Raw genomic sequence first — 24506 nt, 5'->3', positions numbered from 1 at the left:
CTCTGACGCACGAATAAGTTCAACAATTCTGGGATGTAGTCGTCGCAAGTAGTGTGTGTGCATGGATTTGGGTGGTAATGGGAATATGGGAGTTGTACACTAAGCCATGTCTTCCAAATAAGTTCTATCGGGAACAAAAGGTTGTATTTTTACCTTGACTATTTGACTACAGTTTTGTCTGAATGCTCAGACAGGGGGAAACAGGGGTGTCAGTTACTGGGCCTTCCCTTCAAATGCCCAGGGACGCTCCTGGTTCTACACAAAGCAGGGACTCTTTATCTTATGTTTCAATTCCCAAGAAGGGCACGGTGGGCCACATGATTTTCCTGACCCAATACGGCAAAGGTGCAAGCATTTAATTATCTGAACCATTTTCATGGTTATTTGAAACTTTCCAAAATTCAAAGAGGGGCACAGAAAATGTGAGACTGGTGTACAATCCTCACCATCAGAATTTAAGTCCAGGGGTACCTGGGTGGTTCAGTCAGTTAGGCGTCCAACTCTTGGTTTCGGCTCAGGTCATGATCTCACGGTTCGTGAGTTTGACCCCTGCATGGGGCTCCACGCTGACAGCATGGAGCCTGCTTGGAATTCTCTCTCTCTCCCTCTCTTTGCCCTTCTTCTGCTCACTCTCTCTGTCTTTCTCTCAAAATAAATAAATAAACTTAATAAAAAAAAAATTTTTAAGAATTTAAGTCCAGACATTTAAGTTATGAAGTGCTAAAATGGCATTTTTTTTTTTCCGGAATCATTTTAATGCTATAATCATACTGGTTTCATTCAAAAGAATAATACAGTGATCCATTCCTGTGCAAACAATTTCATACAGGAGAGAAAATATGATACAGCATAATTATAAAAGAAATGTGTAACACTAATCAAGCTGAATAATTTCTTTGACCCTTGGTTTCCTTATGTTAAACGAGGTGTTGAGTAAGGATTAAATGTGTTAATACAGAATTAATACATGAATGGACACTGTTAGTACCTATAGGGACCAAAATGTGCCACTTTGCCACATTATTTTGAATAAAAGTCACTTAAGAAATAGCCAATTCAAAAAGAACTCTCTGACATGCTGCCCGACTTTTTCTCCAGAAACCAGGAAACAAATCTCCTGTGTGAAAGGCAGCCTCTCAGAACCAGGAGGTAAAGAAACATCCTTATCACCAGGGATAGGACATTTAGAGCTGAGAAGGCTATATAACAACCCTTGTTTCTTTTTACTAATTTACTACCACAGCCCAAAACTTATTCAGAATTCCTTACTAATTGAAGCTCCCAAAGTTCAGTTTTCTTTATCCTGTCAATTCCTCACGGATTTATTGTCTCTTTGTCTGAAAAGCATAAAAATGGCCTTGGTCATTTCTTTAGGTCTCAATTTCATTATTGGGCCTCTGTGTGCACATAGTAAAACTTTGGTTTTACTCCTATTAGTAGGTCTCATGTCAATTTAAGTTTTAAACCAGCTGGAGAATCTTGAAGGGTAGAGGAAGAATTTTTCCTCCCCTACAGTTGCATCCAGGTTCTGTTTTCCAGCTGGTATTCCCATCCTGACTGCTAGGAGTACTGTCTGGGGTAATGGCAGCTGCCTCTTTCCCTGGAAAACTGTCCTCAGCTAAATGGGAGTCTCCTCTTGGGGAGATGATGGTCAATAACCAACTGTCTCAGGGGTACAAAGGGCAGTCTCCCTTCCCTCAAAGTGGAAGCAACTGTGTGGAATTCATGCTCCAGAGCACCCTGTGGGAAATCTGTCTACAGCTAAGCTCACACTCTCCCTTAGCTCCCCCACCCCCGATCTGACCTCATCATTCCTATTTCCCTCACACTCCCTTCTCCTATGAGCACTTATCAGTAGATCACTTGTACAGAAATCCTCATCTCAGGTTCTGCAGTTAGGGACTTTAGATGCCATGCAAAGGTCTAGAACTGGCCCATAGAAGGTACCATCATTAAGGTATCATCATTACTGAAATTATTCTTAGGTTAAGCTTCCATCTGTAACCACCATACCTACAGTCCACAGCTAGTCAATAGTTCAGCTAATATCACTCAACATGATGAGCTATTCCCATAATGAATCAATGATTATCAGTTACCTCAATAGGTCCTACTTGAAAGTCAATGGAGATTTGCTGCTCCCGGATTTCTTTCAGTGCTGCCATAGCAATCCGAATATCATCTAGGTCTTTAATCTGACGATTCAGTTTTTTATTGAATTCTTCAACAAGTGTAAAAATGTTTTCCATCTCACTCCTGTACTTTTTGTTACAGTGACGACCGATGACGACCATCCAGGCCTTTGTCTCAGCAGCCAGAGTGAACTTCAAGTCAGCTGTAAAACCCAAATGTCCACAGTTCAGTTTGAAAAACTTGAACCAGTATGAAAAAACAGAGCACTGCTGTTCACCAATAATAAACACTTTGCAACTTACAGCTTTGTGGTGCATAAAAAAAATTAAACTGGAAAAAGTTAGATTTCCTACTCATCTTTTATTCATTTATTTTATAAAGCTGGTCTTACAACAATGCGAAACATATTTCAAAAATGCTTTAAAAAGTACATGTCAAAACCATTGAAGATTAGCCTCAAATGTTTACAATTATTTATTAAAGGAAGGGTACATTTTAATTGCAAATACAACACACTCATTCTCTTTCTCTGAAATAGCATTTATTTTCAAGGTTTAGTAGCAAAGTGTTCAAAATAGTCCAGAATATAGAATTATGCAGAAGGGAATTAAAAACAAATCTACGGGGCGCCTGGGTGGCGCAGTCGGTTAAGCGTCCGACTTCAGCCAGGTCACGATCTCGCAGTCCGTGAGTTCGAGCCCCGCGTCGGGCTCTGGGCTGATGGCTCAGAGCCTGGAACCTGCTTCCGATTCTGTGTCTCCCTCTCTCTCTGCCCCTCCCCCGTTCATGCTCTGTCTCTCTCTGTCCCAAAAAATAAATAAATGTTGAAAAAAAAAATTTAAAAAAAAAAACAAATCTACAAATTGGTCTGAAAACTTGAAGCCCATAAAAACTTTAAGACAGCTAGAACTCTCTGGCATACTAATCTACGTAAAGAGACAGAACAATACAGTTGAATTCTGATGACTGTATGAAAGAAAACGAACCAACCTGTGTACAGAGCAATGGCGCCCACACAGATGTACTCCGGCTCGGCGTTAATTTCCTGCTCCAGCTTTTGAAAATAGACAATCTGAGATTCAAATTCAGAAAGCAAGGGGTTTTTTGTAACAACCATCATAATTGTTTCTTCTTTCTCTTTTTGCCAAATATGATTGTAGCGCTTGAAGCAATCCATAGATGTAATAACTTCCTAGAATACAAATAACAGATTTGTGTTCAGAGGGAAGATGTGGAAATGGCATCACGGTATAAGTGAATGTTGCTCAACTGCTGGTGGTTCCCATGGATTTATTAAATGGTTAATTAGTGAGGCACCTGGGTGGCTCAGTTAGTTAAGCGTCCGCCTCTTGATTTCAGCTCAGGTCATGATCTCACGGTTCATGAGTTCAAGTCCCGCATTGGGCTCTGTGATGGCAGTGCAGAGCCTGCTTGAGATTCTCTCTACCTCTCTCTCTGCACCTCCCTGCTCGCTCTTCCCCTCTCTCTCAAAGTAAATATAAAATAAAATAAAATAAAATAATAAAATGTTTAATTAGTGAGCTGTTTAATTATTTAAAAATGCCATAGGATTGGTACTAGATACAATATGGGCATAGTAACTCAGGAGTAGTAACAATGAAATTGTTAGCCTTCCTAGCCAAAAGGAGAAGGGGACAATTTCTAGAAACTAGAAAAAGAGAGTCCATGAAGACTTTTGTGGACAAGACCCTCTTGATTGGAGTTGGGTCTTCATTCAAAAACCACAGTTCAGGGGTGCCTGCGTGGCTCAGTCGGTTAAGTGTCCGACTTTGGCTCAGGTCATGATCTCACGGTTCGTAAGTTAGAGAGCCTTGTGTGGGGCTCTGTGCTGACAGCTCAGAGCCTGGAGCCTGCTTCAGATTCTGTGTCTCCTTCTCTCTCTGCCCTACCCCTGCTCATGTTCTCTCTCTCTCTTTCAAAACTAAATTTAAAAAATTTTTTAAAAACCCACAGTTCAAAATCATGCCACAACAGGGGTGCTATGGAAAAAATTATGCTAAGGTCACTCTCTTTCCCCTGTCCCACACCCCCCACCCCCAGCCCCAGACCTCTGCCACGACTCTGTCGTTGGTAAAATCTATTGGAAGCCTCAATGGAAAACTATTAATTTGTTCCATAAGGTCAGAGGGTGGAGATAAGATCTGGAGGGGCAAACAGAATACATCCTATATCAAACCCCACCTGGCAGATTGCATGAAACCACGTAAAATGTATAAACTCACTGGATTAGAAGTGACGCCTGTGCAATATTAAATCTTCCCATCCAGGAACACAGTATGTGTTTCCAAATCTTCCAATTTTTTTTTTAATTACATGTTAAGTGTTATGGGAATCTTCATAGAGACTCCAGACACTCTTTATCGCGCATATTCCTAGGTATTTTTCAGCGATGTGATTATTGTAAACAGGATCTCTTTTCCACTATTTTTACAACTGGCTATGGACGGCATATAAGTTTAAAAAATTGATTTTTTAATCAACAGTCCTGTTTGCTACAAAGTGTGCTTCTGTAAGATGAACTGGCTCATTCATGTTTGGTAACGAGAGAATGATGTCAACATAATGGGGAGGTGACATTATCAAATGCTATTTTTCCCAGCATGCTGTTCTGTACCAGCTAAACCAGCCGGCCGCGGAGGGGCGCAATTGTGTGTGCACGCCCCTTCCAGCACTTTTTCCTTTGGGGCCAGTTTGGTCCTGCTTTGTTTTGAGGCTGTTCTCTGCACAGTTCAGCCCGATCTTTGGACATCTAATCCTTGTTTCAACTGTTTCTCACACCACCTTTTACCAAGTTCTGTCACCTTTTAATAGTAAAGCTCTTTATTTACGATACCATTTTTAAATGGGTTAAAATTTTACTATGATTGCCCCTGTTTTTGTAACTACTCGGTTACAAACTTTCCTAGGTTTTGTGTTTCTGCCTCAATTCTGTTTTTCTCATAATCCGTATTGTATTTGATGTGCAACTTTGCAAAACAGTGTTTTCAGGAATGTTTATTGTATGACAGCAGAAATGCCTATAATTACCTTTCAACGAACTCTAACCTGACTCTCATTGGGCCATATTTTTTTTTTAGATCAGCCTCTTGGATTTATATAATAGATAATCATATCACCTATAAATAATTAAAGATTTGGCTCCTCATTTCTTATGCGTGTACCTCTTGGGAATCAACTTTTTCTATTGGCTTATATTATAATTTCAGAGATACATCTGCGTGAGAAAAAAATGTTTTAACTGGGATAGAATTTAAAATGCCATTATTTGAAAAAATATAGCATACCAACAGCATTCTAAATGGCCCAGTCACTTAAGTAAAGCTTACCAACCTGCACTAAACCAAATGGCTTCACTCCAATCCCCAAATGCACCGAAAGTGTCCCACATGCCTCGGGTGTAATAGCCATTGAGACATCCCAGACTTCAATTAAAATTGGAAAGCTAAGCCCGCCACGACTTATCCCAGCCAAAGTGACCCCCTTGCATGGACTGAGATGTTGACATGCACACCCAGAATGAATTGCAACAGTATATAGACATTCACAAGTGTAGGATGACGTGGAGAATGAATTACATATTACCAAAGATGCCAAAATATGGGTAGAAATTCCAGAATCCTGAGCTCTTTAAACATCCTAGACTTTATAATATTAAGAACATACCCTACCTAAATACGTTGAGACTCTCATTTATCTTTTCTGACGGTGTCACTCTTTATCAAGTTGGAAATTTTTAAAGTGGAGGTAACCTAGGGCTTAAAGGAAAAATTGCACGAACTGTGGGTGTAGAGCTGAAGCTATTTTTATTGCCAAGGTTATTTAAATTGTTTGGTCCAGCTCATCTTTCCAAGCCAGGCAATGTTGGAAGTTGGTGGCTAGCCTACGGATCTGCTGAATGTAGGTCAGGTTTACAATCTGATCCAGTCAGCGATGGCAAGAAGAAAAGGGCTGGGATCAGAGGATTTTCCATAGTTGAGCCAGAATCACCCAGAAGGGTCTTTGGCTATACAGAGCTGATCATGTCTAGTATGATGACGAAGTGTGTAGTTATTCTTCCAGAAACACTATGTCCATCTCGTCAGTCTGGAAAAAGTCCAAGTTATTCTAAGTGCCTAAGATTTGCACCCTTCCTTCGTGTAATATAAAAGCAAATGCGACAGAAATAACACAGAGATAAGCATTTTGTTGTCAGCAGTATGCTAATTTCAACGACTATGCTTACCCTTAGATTTTCATAATAGTGGCTGCTTATATTCAGAGAAAGTAATGAGCTTCATTATTGATTTATTTCATTGTATGTTCCATGATTACTGCAACATTTGGAAATATATCTGAATGTTTATCATCGCCATAAAATACTTACCTTTATCATGCCTACAGAGCTTGATAAACTAAGCACTAGATAAATATTTGTTAAATTGAATTATGTGAACACTGTCCCTAAGGCAAAATTAAATACAGGACCTTCAATATCTTAAGAAAGGAATATTGAAAATGCATAAATGCAAAAGCTTCCAGTTCCCTCAGGAACACATTAAAATTAAACTTAATAATATTTCTTCACATGGTTACAGCAACGGCAGCTCTCAAAATGTTTTCAAACAAATGAAGCTCATTCTATCAGAACCGAGTAATAGAAAAGATATATTTGCTGAGTGACAACTATTCCCTCAACACAAAGAGACATTTTTAAAGAGTCAACAGGTATTGGCGGCAGTGTGAATATAAATTGTGCGTAAGTAGAAGCTGACTTCAGGGTTCTGAATCCTTTTGACAAAAACAGGCTTGCCTGAACAGAAAGGGGGGAGCTGAGAGAGGAACAGGTTGGAAGACAACTTAATCCTAATGTACACCCCTTTCGAGTACAAGTTTGAATTGATAACACCTATTTGCTTTATTTTCCCTATGACCTCGTCTCCGTGTGGTAATACACACACGTTTTCATCTGATAGCTTATGAGATTTACCTGACTACACAAATAGGAAAAATTAAGTATAAGCCTTATTCTGCTTCAGATGATACTAGTCAGTACTGACTAGTACTCACTTGTGCTTTGAATTTTTTAGGTTTATATACTTATTTTGAGAGAGACAGTGAAAGTGCAGGAGGGCCAGAGAGAGAGGGAGAGAAAGAGAACGCCAAGCAGCCTCCACGCTGTCGGCTGCAGAGCCCGATGTGGGGCTCGAAGCCACGAACTGTGAGATCATGACCTGAGCCGAAACCAAGAATCAGACACTTAACTGACTGAGCCACCCGGCACCCCTTAAAATTTTTTAACAGTTAGGTTTATTTGTACTAAATCAGTAAATACATAGACTTAAAGCATTAAACAGAACACAACATAAAACATAGGAATAATGGTCCTTTTTCACCTCGCAACCTAGAAAGAAAAAGTTTTAGGTAAATAAACATTTGCTGAGCACATCCAAGATTCCATAGCTCCTCACCAAAGGCACCGTGGGTGAGACCCAGGCTACGTGTAGGACACAAGCTTGTGACATTCACACAAGTACATATTGTAAAGCAAAGGGTTCTGGTGGCAAATCCTTTTGACATACCTTTTTGGTGGAGTTGATGATTGTGCTAAGCACAGAGACTAATTTCACAATCTCTTTGTTATCAGACACATTCTTATAATAGTTCCTGGTTTGCACGGGAATGGGTAAGTTTACAGATGCTATTTCAAAGGTATCTAAAACCAAAAAAAGAGAGAGAGAGAGAGAGAAATTTATATCAACAGCATAGGGAACATGCTTTAAAAAGATGAAGGGATAGAAATGCAAGCTGGTGCAGCCACTCTGGAAGACAGTATGAAGGTTACTCACAAAACTAAAAATAGAACTACCCTACGACCCAGCAATTGCACTACTAGGCATTTATCCACGGGATACAGGTGTGCTGTTTCGAAGGGACACATACACCCCCATGTTTATAGCCGCACTGTCAACAACAGCCAAAGTATGGAAAGAGCCCAAATGTCCATCGATGGATGAATGGATAAAGAAGATGTGGTATATATATATATATATATATATATATACACACACACACACACACACACACACACACACACACACACAATGGAGTATTACTCAGCAATCAAAAAGAATGAAATCTTGCCATTTGCAACTATGTGGATGGAACTGGAGGGTATTATGCTAAGTGAAATTAGTCAGAGAAAGACAAAAATCATATGACTTCACTCACATGAGGACTTTAAGAGACAAAACAGATGAACATAAGGGAAGGGAAACAAAAAGAATATGAAAACAGGGAGGGGGACAAAACAGAAGAGACTCATAAATATGGAGAACAAACAGGGTTGCTGGAGAGTTTGGGGGAGGGGGGATGGGCTAAATGCGTAAGGGGCACTAAGGAATCTACTCCTGAAATCATTGTTGCACTATATGCTAACTAATTTGGATGTAAATTTAAAAAAATAAAAAATTAAATTAAAAAAATTAAATAAAAAAATTTTTTAATTAAAAAATTTTTGAAAATAAATAAAATAAAAAGACGAAGGGATTTCTATAAGGAAGAAATTTCTATAAAGTAAGGACCTCTGACAATCTGCTTCTTTGTAAAAAGCAACTGAAAACTTGTCAATATCAATTTTTCAGGACTCTGGACATTACCCAAAGCTTGCAAGAATCCAAATAGTGTTTCTTTATTTAAGAAGAAATGCTAAGGGGCGTCTGAGTGGCTCAGTCAGTTGAGCATCCAACTTCAGCTCAGGTCATGATCTCGCAGTCCGTGAGTTCAAGCCCCATGTTGGGCTCTGTGCTGACAGCTCAGAGCCTGGAGCCTGCTTCGCATACTGTGTCTCCCTCTCTCTCTGCCCCTCCCCCACGATGCTCTGCCTCTCTCTCAAAAATAAATATTTAAAAAATTTTTAATTATAAAAAAAAGAAAAAATGCTAAAATCTTGGCAACCATAGTGAATTTCGAGGTGTTTTAACTTCCCTAGGTCCATTGCCCCCTCCTTGGCAATGTGTTTGCTTTGAGAAACACAGCCACAGCTTAGCATCACCCAGGAGCCAGACTGGCTTTGGAGCCCCTCAAGAAGCCCCAGAGAATTGTGACTATTTGATTCATCGTGATGTTCTCTAGAAAAGCCCCATCCAGAGTTTGTCTTTATTTGACTTGACTCAGAATTCACTGAGTAAAAAAACAAACAAACAAACAAACAAACAAAAACCCTATCACCAAAGCATTTATTAGAAAAAAATGAGCAGTAACAATTAACTTCACAGACGCCTGAGACAATGGTACTCGTTGAGATAAGAGGTTGGCCAAAAAAATTAAAGATCTGAGGAATGAGATAGATATCCACAGAGGGTGTTGTAAAGTCGTGATCCCCTGGGGCTCTAAAAGTCATGCATATGTACAGAGCTGTGCACATGCCCAGGAAAGACCTAAAATGCCCTGATCTTTTACTTTGTCTGAACTCAGGGCCTCGCACAATCAGTAAACAAAGGCTAAGGCAGTCCTGAAAACTTCCTGAGCCGTCAGGTGCTCCAGCCAACATACCATCCCCTAGGCGAAGGGTGTAAGACTTACTGGTTCAGAGGATTAAGGAAATCTCTAGGCAATCGTTAGCTGACCATGAAACTAACCAGAAACTCCAGCTGTGCACACCACAGGAAAGGCAAATTCTACAGAATTAGTCCAGGAGAGTCCATAAAGTCAATAAAAGACAAACAGTGACAACAACAACAGACTGGGGACAAGACAGCCAGATTTTCAAAGGTGCCACATTCTATTCTTTAAAATATCAAGTTTTTAACAAAAATAAGAATGGTCAGCCATGCAAAGATACAAAATAGCAGTCCCCACACACAGGAACAACAGCAGTGAACAGAAACTCTACATGAGAAAACCCAACTATTGGAATTACTAGACAAAAATATGTATATCAGCTATTATAAATGTGTTCAGGGAATGATAGAAAACCCTAACTAAAGAATTAAAGAAGGGGCACCTGGGTGGCTCAGTCAGTTAAGCCTTCAGTTCTTGATCTCGACTCAGGTCATGATCTTACGAAAGGTTCCTGAGTTTGAGTCCCATATTGGGCTCTGCATTGACAGGGTGGAGCCTGCTTGGAATTCTCTCTCTCTCTCTCTCTCTCTCTCTCTCTCTCTCTCTCTCTCTCTGCTTCTCTCTCTCAAAATAAATAAACTTTAAAAAAAAAAAGAAAGTGTGAGAATCATGTCTCACAAAATAAAGAATAGCAATAATGAAATAGAAATACAAAAGAGTTGAATGCAAATTCTGAGATCGAGGAGAACATAAATGAAATGAGAATTCACAAGAGGGGCTCAACAGATTACAGTCTCTAGAAGAAAAAAATAGTGACCTTGAAAAGAGTTTTGTTAAGACAGAAGACTAGGTTATGGATTTAAGGTATTTCTTCTTTTTTAATGTCCATGTTTAAGATTATAAATTTCCTTCCAAGTGCTTATAACTTGGAACTTATAACTACATTTCATAAGTTCTGGTATTTTGTGTTTTCCTTTGCTTTCGTCCTAAAAGTACTTCCCAATTTCCTTTGTGATTTCTTCTTTGGCTCATTGGTTATTTCAGAGTGTGTTATTTAATTTTTATGTATTTGGGAATTTCCCAAATCTCCTGTAACTGATTTTTACAATACGGTGGGAGAATGTACTTTGCATTATTTGAATCCTTTCAAATTTCATTTCAATACTCTGTAATTCAGCACAATGCCTATAAAAATCACAGCTGCCTTTTTCTGTAGAAACTCACAAGCTGATTCTAAAATTCATATGGAAATACTAGGGACCTAGAATAGTCATCAACAACCTTGAAAAAGGAAAATGTTGGAAGATTCTTTTTCCAACTTCAAAACTTACTTCAAAGCTACGGTAACCAAGACAGGGTGGTGCAGAAGATCAATGAAATAAAACCAAGGGTGCAAAAATAAATGCTTACTTTTACATTTATGGTCAATTGATTCTTAACAAAGATCCCAAGAAAATGCAGCTGGGAAAAAACAGTCTTTGCAATAAATGGTACTGTCACAAGTGAATATCCACAGGCAAAAAATGAATTTGAAATCCTATTTCACTCAAAATGGATCACAGGCCGAAATATAACAGTTAAAACTATAAAATATGTTAAAAAAATAAAAAACATAGCAGTAAACCTTCATGACCTTAGGTGAAGCAACAGTTTCTTTTTTTTCTTTTTTTTTTCTTTTTTTTTAAGATTTTATTTTTAACCAATCTCTGTACCCAACATGGGGCTCGAACTCATTACCCCAGAGATCAAGAATCACATGCTCCGCCAACTGAACCAGGCAGGTGCCCCACAACTGCTTCTTCTTTTTTTTTTTTAATGTTTTTATTTATTTTTGAGAGAGAGTGAGAGTGTAAGCAGAGGAGGTGCAGAGAGAGAGGGAGACATAGAATCTGAAGCAGGCTCCAGGCTTTGAGCTGTCAGCACAGAGCCCAAGGTGGGGCTCGAACCCACAGACTGCAAGATCATGACCTGAGCTAAAGTAGGAGGCTTCACTGACTGAGCCAACTAGGCGCCCCTGTTTCTTTTTTTCTCTTAAGTTTATTTATTTTGAGAGAGAGAGAGAGAGTACGAGTGAGGGAGGGGCAGAGAGAGAGAGGGAGAGAGAGAATCCCAACCTCTGTCAGCGGGGAGCCCAAAACAGGGCATTGGATGCTTAACAGACTGAGCCACCCAGGCACCCCACCCCCCACAACCCTTTTTTAAATATAAAATCAAAAGCACCACAAAAAAAAAAAGCAGCTAAATTGGACTTAATCAAAATTAAAACATCTATACTTTCAAAATACCATTAAGAAAGTGAAAGACAACCCACAGAATGGAGAAAATATTTGCAAATTATCTGATCTTGTATTGAGGTAAATAACTGTTACAGCTCACCAATGAAAAGACAAATAATCCAATATTTTAAAACATGGGCAAAAAATCTGAATAGACATTTCTCCAAACAAGATATACAAATGGCCAAAAACCACGTAAGATGCTCAACATCATTAGTCATTAGGGGAGGGCAAATCTAACCCCCACTGAGGTGCCACTTTACCCCTGCGAGAATGGCTACAACCAAAGCAGACAAGGGCTGGTGAGGGTGCAGGGGGCTTTTGCGGAAGCCTGACACACCGCTGGTGGGGGTGGAAAATGGCACGACTGCTCTGGAAAACAGTTTGGCACGTCCTCAGAATGTTACGCATAAAGTTACCTTGCGGACTCAGCCATGCCACTCCTCGGTACAGACCCAACGGAAAGGAAAACAAAACATGTCTGTACAAAAACTCTACGCAGATGTTCACAGCAGTATTATGCATAAGTGTCCAAAAGCAGAAATAACGCAAATGCTCAACTAACGGATGCATCAGGAAAATGTGGCATGTCCATACAATGGAATATGACTCAGCAATAAAAAGAAAAGAAGTACTAACATTTTGCTACCACATGAACCTTGAAAATACCATGCGAGGGGTGCCGGGGTGGCTCAGTCAGTTAAGTGTCTGACTTCGGCTCAGGTCATGATCTCAAGGTTTGTGGGTTCGAGCCCCACATCGGGCTCTATGCTGACAGCTCAGAGCCTGGAGCCTGCTTCAGATTCTGTGTCTGACCCTCTCTCTCTGTTCATCCCCCCTGCTTTTGCTCTGTCTTTCTCTCTCTCAAAATAATAAATAAACATTAAAAAAAAATTTTAAGAAAAAGAAAGTGTTATGCTAAATAAAGGAAGTCACAAAAGACCATGTACAGTATGATTCCATTTATATCAAATGTCCAGAGCAAGCAAATCCATAAAGACAAAGTAGGTCGGTGGTTCCCAGGGGCTGGGGGGAGGGGGATGGGGAGTGATAAAAATGGTCTACAATTAAATAGTGGGTGATGGGCATACAACTCTGTGAATATACTAAAACCACCAAATTGTACACGTTAAAAGGATAAATTCTTAAATAAAGGACACATTTTATGTAAGTTATATCTCAAAACTGTTATTTTTTTCTAATGCAGCTTATTTTTTTAATTCATTTGTCATGACAAACACATACAGGCAACTTTTCATTAAACATTTTTTCTTCTCCATTTTAGACATAATTCATGACTGAGCATATTCTGAGTTTAGAAAATTCTGCATTTTAGACTATTTTAGGAAGTAAAGCAGTGTTTCCAAATAATATAAAAATTGAAGTTAACACAATAACATACGCTTTTTTTTAGCTTCAATAAATACTATTGTAAGTTGTGGGCAACACTGTTCTGAGCTATCTTTCTCTTTCTCAGTGACAGACTATCCCAAAGAGGTACCTGTTTCGGTTTCTTGTGATGGTTAGCTGATTTACCATGCAGGAATATAAATAATAATTGAAAATTACATGGCATCTCCCTTTTGCAGGGTTGCTGTAGAAAGAGTTTGCAGGACTAAAGACAACATTTAATATCGTTAGCAACTGGATATCATATGTTCTCTAATTTTACAGACTATAAATGAAAACCATGAGACATACGGCAAAAATCACAACACATTAGCACAACAGGACACATACTGGGTTAAAATACAAACTATCTCTTAAATGTCAGAAAATATTCATCTCAATGATGACAAGTTTCTCTTTAAACTGTGAGACTAAAGTCTTCCTTGTCCCCCTGTTCTTTTCATTACCAGGGACCAGAAATCAGTGAGGCAGCCATATCTGTGATGTATACACTAAATATATACCATTTATAATGGCGATATTAAAATACGTGGACCTTCATATTATATTAACTTAAAACTGGCTCATAGATTTATATTCCAATCAACACTGATTTAAGAATTGCACGGAGGGAAAATACATTTTAGCTCCATCAATGTTGGTTTTCAATGACTGGTTAAAAAGGACTAAAGGAACATTTACCTTGAGGTTCATTTTCTCCAATTTCAGCATCAGAATCACTGTCTTCATTATTCTGCAAAGCAGCCATCGTTCTTTCCTGCATCTTTTTCTACAAAGTGAAAGGATATTCTTCAGCTCAGCCCCATCCATAACAGAAGAATCTTCCATATGAAATGATTCCTTCACCCACACCCACCTTAGACAACAGCTCGCTGCTCCACTGTCTAATGCCCTTGGTGACATTGACGATGCACTCCACAGCTTTGTTCAGCGTCTGCTGTATGTCTTCCAGGGCAGGGGCCATGGCAATGTTGGGAATGGCCAGAGTGATGTCCGCCCGGAAAATGGGCAGACTGTTCTGCTTCCTCTTCGATGTACTGTTACTGTCTGAGTTAACACAAAAGAGGGAAGCCTTACTATTTTTTATTTAAAATGGGTTTTATTTCATTTTAAGCTGGAAAAATTAAAGCACCTGGAACAATACATAATTGATATATATAATCAGACAAATATTTGGTAGACGAATGAAAACTAACTCGTTTTATCCAACATAACAACAGTTCAGTGGGACCGACGCATTTTCTACTGATGCAAGCCACTGGTGCCCCCTCCATAACGGACACCCACTATGTGGGATCAGGCTTAAATATGTAAACTGTTAGCCAAAATACTGAGAAGGATGCTGTTCACATACCACCATGCCACCAAATTAAATGTTAAATGGAGAATAAGGAAGCAAGGCATGAAGAACAAGAATAACTATCAGAATAAGGCAAAGTCAGAGCACATAACCAGTTGGGAAAATTTCAAATAAAACACCTTTCTACCACAGTGTGTATAATCCAAACTGGGAGCAGTGAAAGAGTGGAGAAGAAATAAGGTGTAACTCACCATTTATAACTAAGGGGCTTTTGAAGTTGCATGTAGGTATAAGTATCAGTATAGCATAGATATATAAATGTGGGGGTGTGTGTGTGCATATGTGTCTGTAACCTTATATAGTTGGAAATACCTGCAATGTATACAGTTGGAAACACATGTGATTTAATATTCAGCATATCAACCAACGCTTGATAAGTTCTAATAATACCCTGGTGTTAAATAAAAGGATTATCTTCCCTTCCAAAGTGAAATAAAGCATAATAAACCACGCTACCAATCAAAAAATCCCTTCAATGTATCCACTGTTACTCATCTACTTTTAATTATTAAAGACGCTTCCCCTTAAACGCCAATATTCAAAATAAATAAAAAGGGTTTTTTGCCCTATTATTTTTCTATTCTAATTAATATTTTATTTTAATTTTTAATTTAAAATGTAATTGCAGAATGTCTCTAGATTTGATGGATTTTTGTGGCTCATCTGGGAATACAACATGTGTTTCTGAACTGTGCTGAGGACAGGATGATTGTATTAAGAATGAGCAAACTAGCTGGAAAGTAGCAAATTGACCCAAAAATAGTAAAAACATTTTCTGTTTTGGAAAGTATGGATTACTAAGACCTACTTCACAGAATTATTGGCATAATCAAAGTTCATAAAGTATAAACTTACACGGAGGCTGTTAGTAAATGGTGGATTTTTTTAAATTATTTACAAATAGCAGGAATATACACACACACAAGCAGCAACCATGCCTGACCCGCCAGTAGGCAAGCTGTGCAGAATTATTACCCCGGAAGTTCACCATGTTGCAGGAATGAATGCGCTTGCGGATGGCCTCCAGTGCGTTTCTTGTAACTTTCAGAAGCGCATCCGTGTTTAGATGGTTAAAATGGGAGAGTAACCCGCAGGCTTCCTCTTCTAATATCTCAGTCTCCTTCTTCTTTCTCAGGATTGTTGCCAAAGGCAAGAGGCCTGCCGGGGCCTTGAGGGATGACGTCAAGGTGTCGGAATTTCCTTCTCTCTTTGCTGTTACAAGATGAGAAGATGGAGGGAGATGGAAAGAAAGAGAACCATCTATCGCAATTGAAGAGATAAGATAAATTACGTGCAAGTTTAATCATACTTAGACGTCAGATTTCCTAGAAAGTGAGGAAGAGGAAATTGGGGCACCACATGGGTTATTGGAGGCCTCTCTGCTCCACAGTGTGAGGAAACAGGAGGAGAGGCCTGAGCTATGGCTGAAAAAGCAAGACGGGGCCTCAGGGACCTGGGTTCTGATGCTCTCTATCAACAGCCATAAAGCCTCGGAGGAATCACTTTCCTTCTCTGCCTGTCAGTGTCCTCATCCCCATGAAAGGTTTGCTTTAGGATAGACAGAGATCCTCTAATGGGAATTCCAATCCGTCATCCATCCTACTCTACTGACAAGGTACATGCTTGTAGAATTTCACAAAAAAAATAATGGGACTAATGACAATAGGCTCAGAATCATAACTTCAGATTTATAAATGTCCTTATAAAATTGGGAGAGCGTTTACAGAAGTGTGAAAGTAACTGACATATAGCAAATGAAATTTTAGTTTTCAGTAATGCCCTTGGACAAGTAAGACCCTTCCATTACCCCATCTCTTACCTGAACTTTCGTTTTTTGAATCAGCGCTATTTACATTAGATACTTTGTCACTTTCTTCTTTGGACAGAACTTCCACATCCAGCAACATATTTATTAGTTCATTCACTGCTTCCTCCACTAATGAGCTTTTAAAATTTAGTACCTGAGCACCATTTACACAAAGGTCCTACCAAAAAAAAAAAAAAAAAGAAGAAGAAGAAGAAAAACAGTGTCATATTTGTTTATCTAGTTCTTTTTCTTCTAATGTTTATTTATTTTTTGTTTTTTGAGAAAGAGAGACAGAGTGTGAGCAGGAGACGAGCAGAGACAGACTCCAAAGTAGGCTCCAGGCTCTGAGCTGTCAGCACAGAGCCCAACACGGGGCTCAAACTCACAAACCATGAGATCATGATCTGAGCTGAAGTTGGACACTAAACCAACTGAGCCACCCAGGCACCCCTGTTTATCTAACTCTTAAGACCATATCAGTACCAGTAGTAATGCCATAGATTTAGCCTCTAGATTGGATTTTGGCCTCCAATAATGCAGGGCCACACCCCTCACATTAATCCTGGCAGGCATGTAAAAGAATGCATTAAAGATAAGAAGCCAACTTGATCAGCTCAGGTAGACCAAAATTATACTTACTTCTCCAACAGTAAAGAAAACACCTCCAAATGCTTATCATCAGCCTCTTTGTCCATGAAGCTTCCTTTATTTCACATCAATCTGCTCTAGTCAGCCTCCTTTCTCTCCTCACCTTTGACAATAAGCCATAGTCAGCTCCTAATTAATTTCAGATATTCCACTCCCCTCTCGTGAGATTCCATGTTTCTCAAGAATGAGATTTAACAAATATAAACTAATAATGATTGGGGCACTATGATCAGTTCTGTAGGGTGATAGATACAGATAGATAGATGATTGATAGATAGATAGATAGATAGATAGATAGATAGATAGATAGATAGAGACAGATGATGTAGACAGTCAGCAATTTACCACCTAGTTGGACAATAAGTCCATGCAATAATAGACCCTGTTAGTTGGTCACAGTCTCTGGTTCCTTTCCAAGGCCCACCATTACTCATCTTGAAACTCTTCTAATGTGCTCATGGACCATCTACTCCAAACGTCAGCTTCATGGCTCATTTACCTCCTCATCACCAATGACCTTCACCTCCACTCCGCTGCTGCAGGGCACATGGCATTTTGATACCATTTACATAGGAACATTCTGATGTGTCCTGAAATAAACTATTAAACTTCTTTATCACCAAATAAAGCATAAAATAAGAACTTCACTCCCAACTCACAACTTCACCCAACTACCAATCTCTATCCCTAGCCTTGAGACAATTATGAAAAAGAGGCAGGTCGGAGATTGGGTAAGGGATGAGATAGAGTTAGTACCATCTAGTAACAAGTAGAGACTCCAGCACCAAAATTCCTGGGTTCAGATCCTAGTTCTGGGAAATCTTTGACTCCCAATCTGAAAATTAAGTGGTGATTATTGTAGAACCTACCTTATGTTATTGGGAATATTCCATAAGCTAATGTATGTAAAATACTAGAATAGTGCCTGGCACAAAGTAAGTACTCAGGAAGTGTTTGTTTTTATTACTGGTCAGCAAAGCACACATAACCACAGGACCTACATTTGCCAAACTTGCTAATCTCATTCCATATAAATGAGCTCCTTATTTTCTGAGAGCACTAATATTTTTTAGAGTCTGTATCCTAAATCCTTTCACTGTACACACCCTTTCCTAATGACTTGCTTTCTCACTTCAACCATTCTTTCATCAATATCCTTACCTCCATCACTCCCTCAGCCTTCCACTGCCGCAGCCCGGAGAAGCCCAGCCCACATGAACCAGGTAACCAACCCTTTCCACTTACATAGACAAGTCAAGGCAATGCACGTACTTGGCACTGGGAATGTGGTCCCCAAATTCAGTCAGGCCCCTAATGCCACCCAGAATCATTCTACAGGACTACAGTCACATTCTTCTACCAGGCCCCATAATAGCTGTATCCTCAAATCTTTACACTGTCCTCTTCCATATACTCAGCCAGTGACCTTGATTTTTACAGCACAAAGCAAATAAAGGCCAAGAGGTGGGGACTGACCCAAATCCCTGACCCCATGCCCTCACCCAGAAGATAAACTGGCCTCTATCATTAACCCCTTATCCTTTTTCAGTGAATGCGGTATGTCCCCTTCTGTTTAAGAATAATCACACAACGTGAGTTCTAAATCACAGACTCCCCTGCTTCCCAGACACCATACTTACTAGCCATTCCCTTCCTCCTTCCCCCTCAGCATAAGAACATACTCGGTGAACTTTAACGCAACATCTTCCTCCAGCTACCATAACAAGTTTCTGCCTCAGGGCACTTATTGTTCCCTGTGCCTGGAATTGTCTTCCCCAAAGTTATTCCCAAGGCTTTCTCCCTCATTTCCTCTGCTCAAATGTAATAGCAGAAGTCATCCCTGTCCATCAACATAAATCACAACTGTCTATCAGATACTCCTTTTCTTCATTACCCTCTTAGTTTCTTTCCACTGAGCTTATCACCTCCTAACTTGTTGGGTTACTGGCTTTTTTGTCTATTTGCTCTTCTGAATCCTGAACTTGAAAACGGGCTCCATGAAGGCAGGGAGTTCATCTGTCTTGCTCATTGCTGTATCCCCAAGTAAATAAATTCTGGGGTGTCTGGGTGGTTCAGCTGGTTAAGCCTCCGACTCTTGGTTTCGGCTCAGGTCATGATCTTACAGTTTTTGGAATCGAGCCGTGTGTTGGGCTCTGCGCTGACAGCATGGAGCCTGCTTGGGATTCTCTCTCTCCCCGTCTCTCTGTCCCTCCCTCACTCGTGAGCATGCACGCGTTCTCTCTCTCTCACTCTCTCTCAAAATAAATAAACTTTTTTAAAAAAGCAAACAAATTCAAGAGAAAGCATTCACTTCATCGGTAATCACTCATTTTGGTAAGCAAAATGCAAATTAAGATTAGGTTCTATGATTCTGCTACTTAAACTGAAATGAGTAAGTTATAATAATTTCAAATTATTTATTTCAATAAATTTATTATATTTTATTTATAATAAATGTGTTGTTTTATTATATAACTTATAATAAAATCTCTGTTACAATTTATTACTATTATTATAAAACAGTATCTGTTGAAAGATAGTGAAATTGGTACCATTACGTTGCCGATGGCATTGGAAGCTGATGCCATCCTTTTGAAAAGCAGGTTGGCTACAAATATTAAGAGCTGTTAAATGAAGCCACATTCTTTGATGCAATAATTTTGCTTTGAAGAAAGAAATAGTCCTAAAGGGGAAAACATGATACATATAAATATATTCATTGCAGCTCTTGGCAAAATAGCAAAACTTTGGAAACCACCCAAATGTCCAGCAACAGGGAATGAGTAAGTAAATTAAGGTACAGGAACTCAATAGAATATTTTGAAGGCATCATTAAAAAGGTGGCTATAAAAGCCACATAGCAACATGAAAAATAGTTCTTGAAAAAACGTTAAGTGGGAGAGAAAAACACTATTCAAAATCTGCCGGAGGGGCACCTGGCTGGCTCAGTCATTGGAACATGCGACTCTTGATCTCAGGGTTGTGAGTTCGAGCCCCATGTTGGGTATAAAGATTACTTTAAAAAACTATTTTTTTTAATCAAAATATGAGGCACCTGGGTGGCTCAGTTGGTTAAGTGTCTGACCCTTGATTTCAGCTCAGAAAATGAATCACACTTTGCGAGTTCGAGCCCTGTGTCAGGCTCTGCACTAACAATGTGGAGTCTGCTTGGGATTCTCTTTCTGCCTCTCCCCTGCTTGTGTGCTCTCTCTGTCTAAATAAATTTTTAAAAAATAAATAAATAGATAATAAAAAACAAATCAAAATCTGCTGCACGTGTGGCAGGGGATCACAACTTTACTGAGAGGCATATAAAATAGTCCGTACCCCAAACTGTAACAAGCACGGTCTAAATGATAAAAAAAATAATAATAATAAATAGTATTTTTCCCATTTTTAAAAGCCTGTGCTTAAATTTAAAAGAAATGTATTTTTATAGAATAATCCTAAGAATAGGGGGTAACATTAAAACCATGAAGCTAAGTGATTTCTCAGAGGGCAAGAGCAGACAAATGAGCAGGGGCGCACGGGCAGGGGGAGTTTGGGGTCTAGACACAGCTGGTGAGTCTGAGAGAAGGAAGAAATAGGAATTTCTAAAATGCTGACATTTAATTTTGGTTATCTAGTAGTAATTTAGTGTAAACTGAAGATTACCACATATGCAGAAAAGGTAACATGTGTTACCGGGACGGGACTGAGACTACTATTCTGCTTGGGACGTTGGTCTTTGGCTGGTGTCTGGGGGCCTGGATTTGGGGAAAGTTCCCACGGCTCCCCAGCTGGTAAGACTGGCTCACTGTGCCTACACAGCCTGTGCAAACAGTGTGGTTTATGCTGCATACCTGTTTTCCTTCTAGATACCTGGGATTTTGGTCCCTGCTAGGCAGACGGTGCCTATGTGACCACACCCAATAAAAAGCTTGGGCACTGAGTTTCTCATGGACTTCCCTGAGCAGAAACGTTGCAAACAGGTTGCTGCATTTTTGTTGCTAGAGAGAGAGTAAGCTCTGCGTGGCCCCTCATGAGAGTGAGAGAGCATAAGGAATGCACACATGCATTCCTCCAACCCCCCACCACCTCGTTTCCCTATGGCCTGGGTGTCTTTACTATATCACTCTAGTAAGTCTCAGTCTTTAGTGCAAGTAGGTGCTGACTCCCAGGAGTCTTTCTTACCAATCTTCCATTCTTTTTTGTTTTTTTAAGTTTATTTATTTTGAGAGAGACAGAGAGAGAGTGGGGAGGGGCAGAGAGAGAGAGCAGGGGACAGAGGATCTGAAGTGTGCTCCGTGCTGACAGCAGCGAGCCCAATGGAGGGCTCAAACCCAAGAACTGTGAGATCGTGACCCGAGCCGAAGTCTGACACTCAACCAACTGAGCCGTTCAGACATCCCTTAATCGGCCATTCTTATAAATCATCCTTCTAGTGGAGGTGGTCTTGAGGACTCCTGACATACAATATCAAAATCATCACTGATGAATTCTCATAATCAGGATGCCCATAGAGAACACTGCAGTGATGCCAAAGTCTCATTTCCAAAGGGCCAATTCATGGAACACTGTTTGTAGGATCTTAATCCTGGTATAAGGAAGAAAGTGTTCCATTTGGGAAAAAAAAAAAGTGTAAGAAATAATGGGTCAAAGCAAGTTACAAAGGCTCTCCCAGGAGACCTTCTGAAAGCTGTTATTTGAATATGTTAATGAGTGAAGAAGCTGCCAGGGTAACTGGGGGAACGGTCCTTACCCTGAGCAATCTGCACCCAGACCCAGCTTTCCCGGTTTCCTGGCAGTGACTCTGGAACTGTGTACCACTGGACACCTGTTTGGGGAGCAGTGCTCCACAGAAATGTTTAAGGAAGAAATTCTGCCCTGAAGATATTTAAAACAATCGCCTTATTAATTAGCACTAGCATACTGGAAGCTCTTCAACACAATAGCTCTATTTTTCAAAAAATATGGAAAAAACGAGAAATGTGTCCCATGGCAATTTCCCCTCCTACTGGTCTGAAAAGAAATGATCTGCTCTTCGTGTCTAAGTGACTCCTTAGATATGTTCCTCTTCGTTTTCAAATTACTGCCAGAAAGCTCTACGTTTGATCACACCTATCACAGACCAATTACAGACAGAAGAAAAATGTGTAACTTATGCTTCGGAACATGCCCTTTATTTTAAAATTTTTAATAAAAACATCAATCTCCTAATAACCTTTGTCATCTGGAGGAACTCGGCGCAGGTCAGTGGCTCCTCCTGGGGAAGCCGGCAAAGCGGCGTGCTGCTCATTTCTTCCAGAATGGCATCAATGCGAAACTCCATCAGATCGTTGACTCTGTCAAGCAGCAATTCCAGGTCCTCTTTGGAAAAAATAGAAGTGAATACAAGGGATGAAGCACTTTTCTTTTTTCAAAAAAAAATAAAAAAATAAAAATGTACACGGCCAAACCGCAGTGGTGAAATCAGGATTATGGTCGCTGGGGACCGCTGTGTCTCGCTTGGTTTTCTCACACTATCCTTCCTCTAACTGGTTTCCCGGCTCTGGCTCTCTCCACCTGCCTCTCTCTGACTCAAGACGTCAAGGACTGGCTCGAATGCATCTCCCTCAGGAGGCTTCCTGTGACTCTCCACATATTCGAATTGCGCCCCCCTCCTGCGCTGGCACTGACCCCTGAGCATCCTTCTAGCTCTACGTGCGCCATATTGCCTACTCATCTACTCATGTGTCTTTTCTTCTTCTAGAATTCCTCTTTGTCATCCTTGCTTGTTCAACACAGCTCTGTACCTATTCCTCAGGAGGTATTCAACAGATAATTCTCTCTGAAGATTTTGTTTTTAAGTAATCTCTACACCCAACATGGGGCTTGAACTCACAACCCCAAGATCAAGAGTCACATGCTCCACCAACTGAGCCAGCCAGGCGCCCCAACAGATATTACTGAAGTGAAACAATTCCCTCGGTTTTTCTTTTACTGTTAGTATCATAAGGTTCATTTGTTTTAAGTTGTGCTGAAGTAATATTGAACACTAAGTTCCATTGACAGAAAGGTCAATTCCAGAGGAAATTAACACTTTTACATCAAAAGTAGGAACGATGGTTAATAAAGCTCTATCTAAGGGATAATATGGTTTTCAACGGATACCGCAGAGTCAATTCTCTTTTCTTCTGATACGGTTTTCATCTAGGAAATGAAGTTAAAATTGAATACAGGAAAGTCCATGTTATATACTCATGAGGTATCAAAGATGTAAAATGTTCCCTTAAATAAATACCTTTACTTCCTATAGAATAAGGCCTTAAACGTTTTCAGCCATTTCTAAGTTAATATCAAGATACCAAAAAGTTTTGCCTGGTAAGCTTATTTCCAACTAGAAGAGAGCCAACACTTTTAGGTAAGCATGAATGCTCAATAAAATTCTTTACTGTTTCTGATTCTATAAAGCTGCTTCGAGGACATCTGTGACCCACCCCATCCCCCAAGATGTCCACATCCTAATCCCCTTCAAATGCTACCTGATATGGCAAAGGGGACTTTGCAGATGTGATCAAGTTAAGTATCTTGAGGTGTAGAAACTGCCCTAAATTATCTAGGTGGGAATTATCGACACTAGGTGGGAGCAGTGTAGCCCTAAGAGTCCTTATAAGAGGAAAGAAGGAGAGTCAAAGTCCATGGAAACAGAGAAACAGAGAGAAGGAGATTTAAGAATACTATGTTACTGGCTTTGAAGATGGAGTGACCATGAGCCAAAGGATGTAGGTGACCTCTGGAAACTGGAAAGGATTCTCTCCCCCAAAGCCTCCAGAAGGAACTATCTGTGCTGATACCTTGATTTTTAACTCCCTAAGAGTCATCTTGGACTTCTGACATCCATCTCAGATCCTTCATGTAAATCGCAAAAAGAAAACAGAATACGAGAACTAAGGAGAGCTTCTTTAGAAGCTAGCTCCTGTCCCAGGTAACATAATAATAAGACATCCAAATGCAAACATTCTAATCCTAATATTCTCTAGGGAGAAAAGTACTAAAGTATAGCTTGTAGAGCCTGTTCTAACTTGGTTGTGATAACTCTTATTATGAAGTTTTTATACCTTTTATTAAATATCTCCTTCTAGAATGTTAGCCTATTTCCTCCTGTTTTAGTTCCCAGGGAGCTGTATTTTGGAAAGAATATTGTTTTGGAGGCAAGGAAACCGGGTTCTAAACTCACCCTTACTGCTTACATCTATATCACATTAGCAGTCACCCAGCATCTCTGGATCACAGTTTTCCAACTTTAAATTGACCATCTTATTGAAAGTCGAATGTCCAATAGTAAGTATGA

The 24506-nt window shown here is 39.7% G+C and overlaps 1 protein-coding gene across 1 annotated transcript in view; it reads right to left on the bottom strand.

Moving 5' to 3' along the window:
• DNAH5 (dynein axonemal heavy chain 5) overlaps positions 1 to 24506 on the bottom strand; it is a 237404-nt gene that overhangs the window by 165297 nt on the left and 47601 nt on the right. The window contains exons 17-24 of the mRNA XM_047860273.1: positions 22398 to 22543; positions 16536 to 16724; positions 15715 to 15946; positions 14236 to 14426; positions 14061 to 14148; positions 7713 to 7846; positions 3124 to 3325; positions 2100 to 2335 (exon numbers count right to left, since the gene is read on the bottom strand). Of these exons, the coding sequence (XP_047716229.1) occupies positions 2100 to 2335; positions 3124 to 3325; positions 7713 to 7846; positions 14061 to 14148; positions 14236 to 14426; positions 15715 to 15946; positions 16536 to 16724; positions 22398 to 22543 (1418 nt within the window). The remainder of the gene's footprint in view (positions 1 to 2099; positions 2336 to 3123; positions 3326 to 7712; positions 7847 to 14060; positions 14149 to 14235; positions 14427 to 15714; positions 15947 to 16535; positions 16725 to 22397; positions 22544 to 24506) is intronic.

Source organism: Prionailurus viverrinus, chromosome A1 (assembly GCF_022837055.1).
Source record: "Prionailurus viverrinus isolate Anna chromosome A1, UM_Priviv_1.0, whole genome shotgun sequence".
Lineage (NCBI taxonomy): Eukaryota > Metazoa > Chordata > Mammalia > Carnivora > Felidae > Prionailurus > Prionailurus viverrinus.
This window is presented reverse-complemented; position numbering and strand designations above follow the sequence as displayed.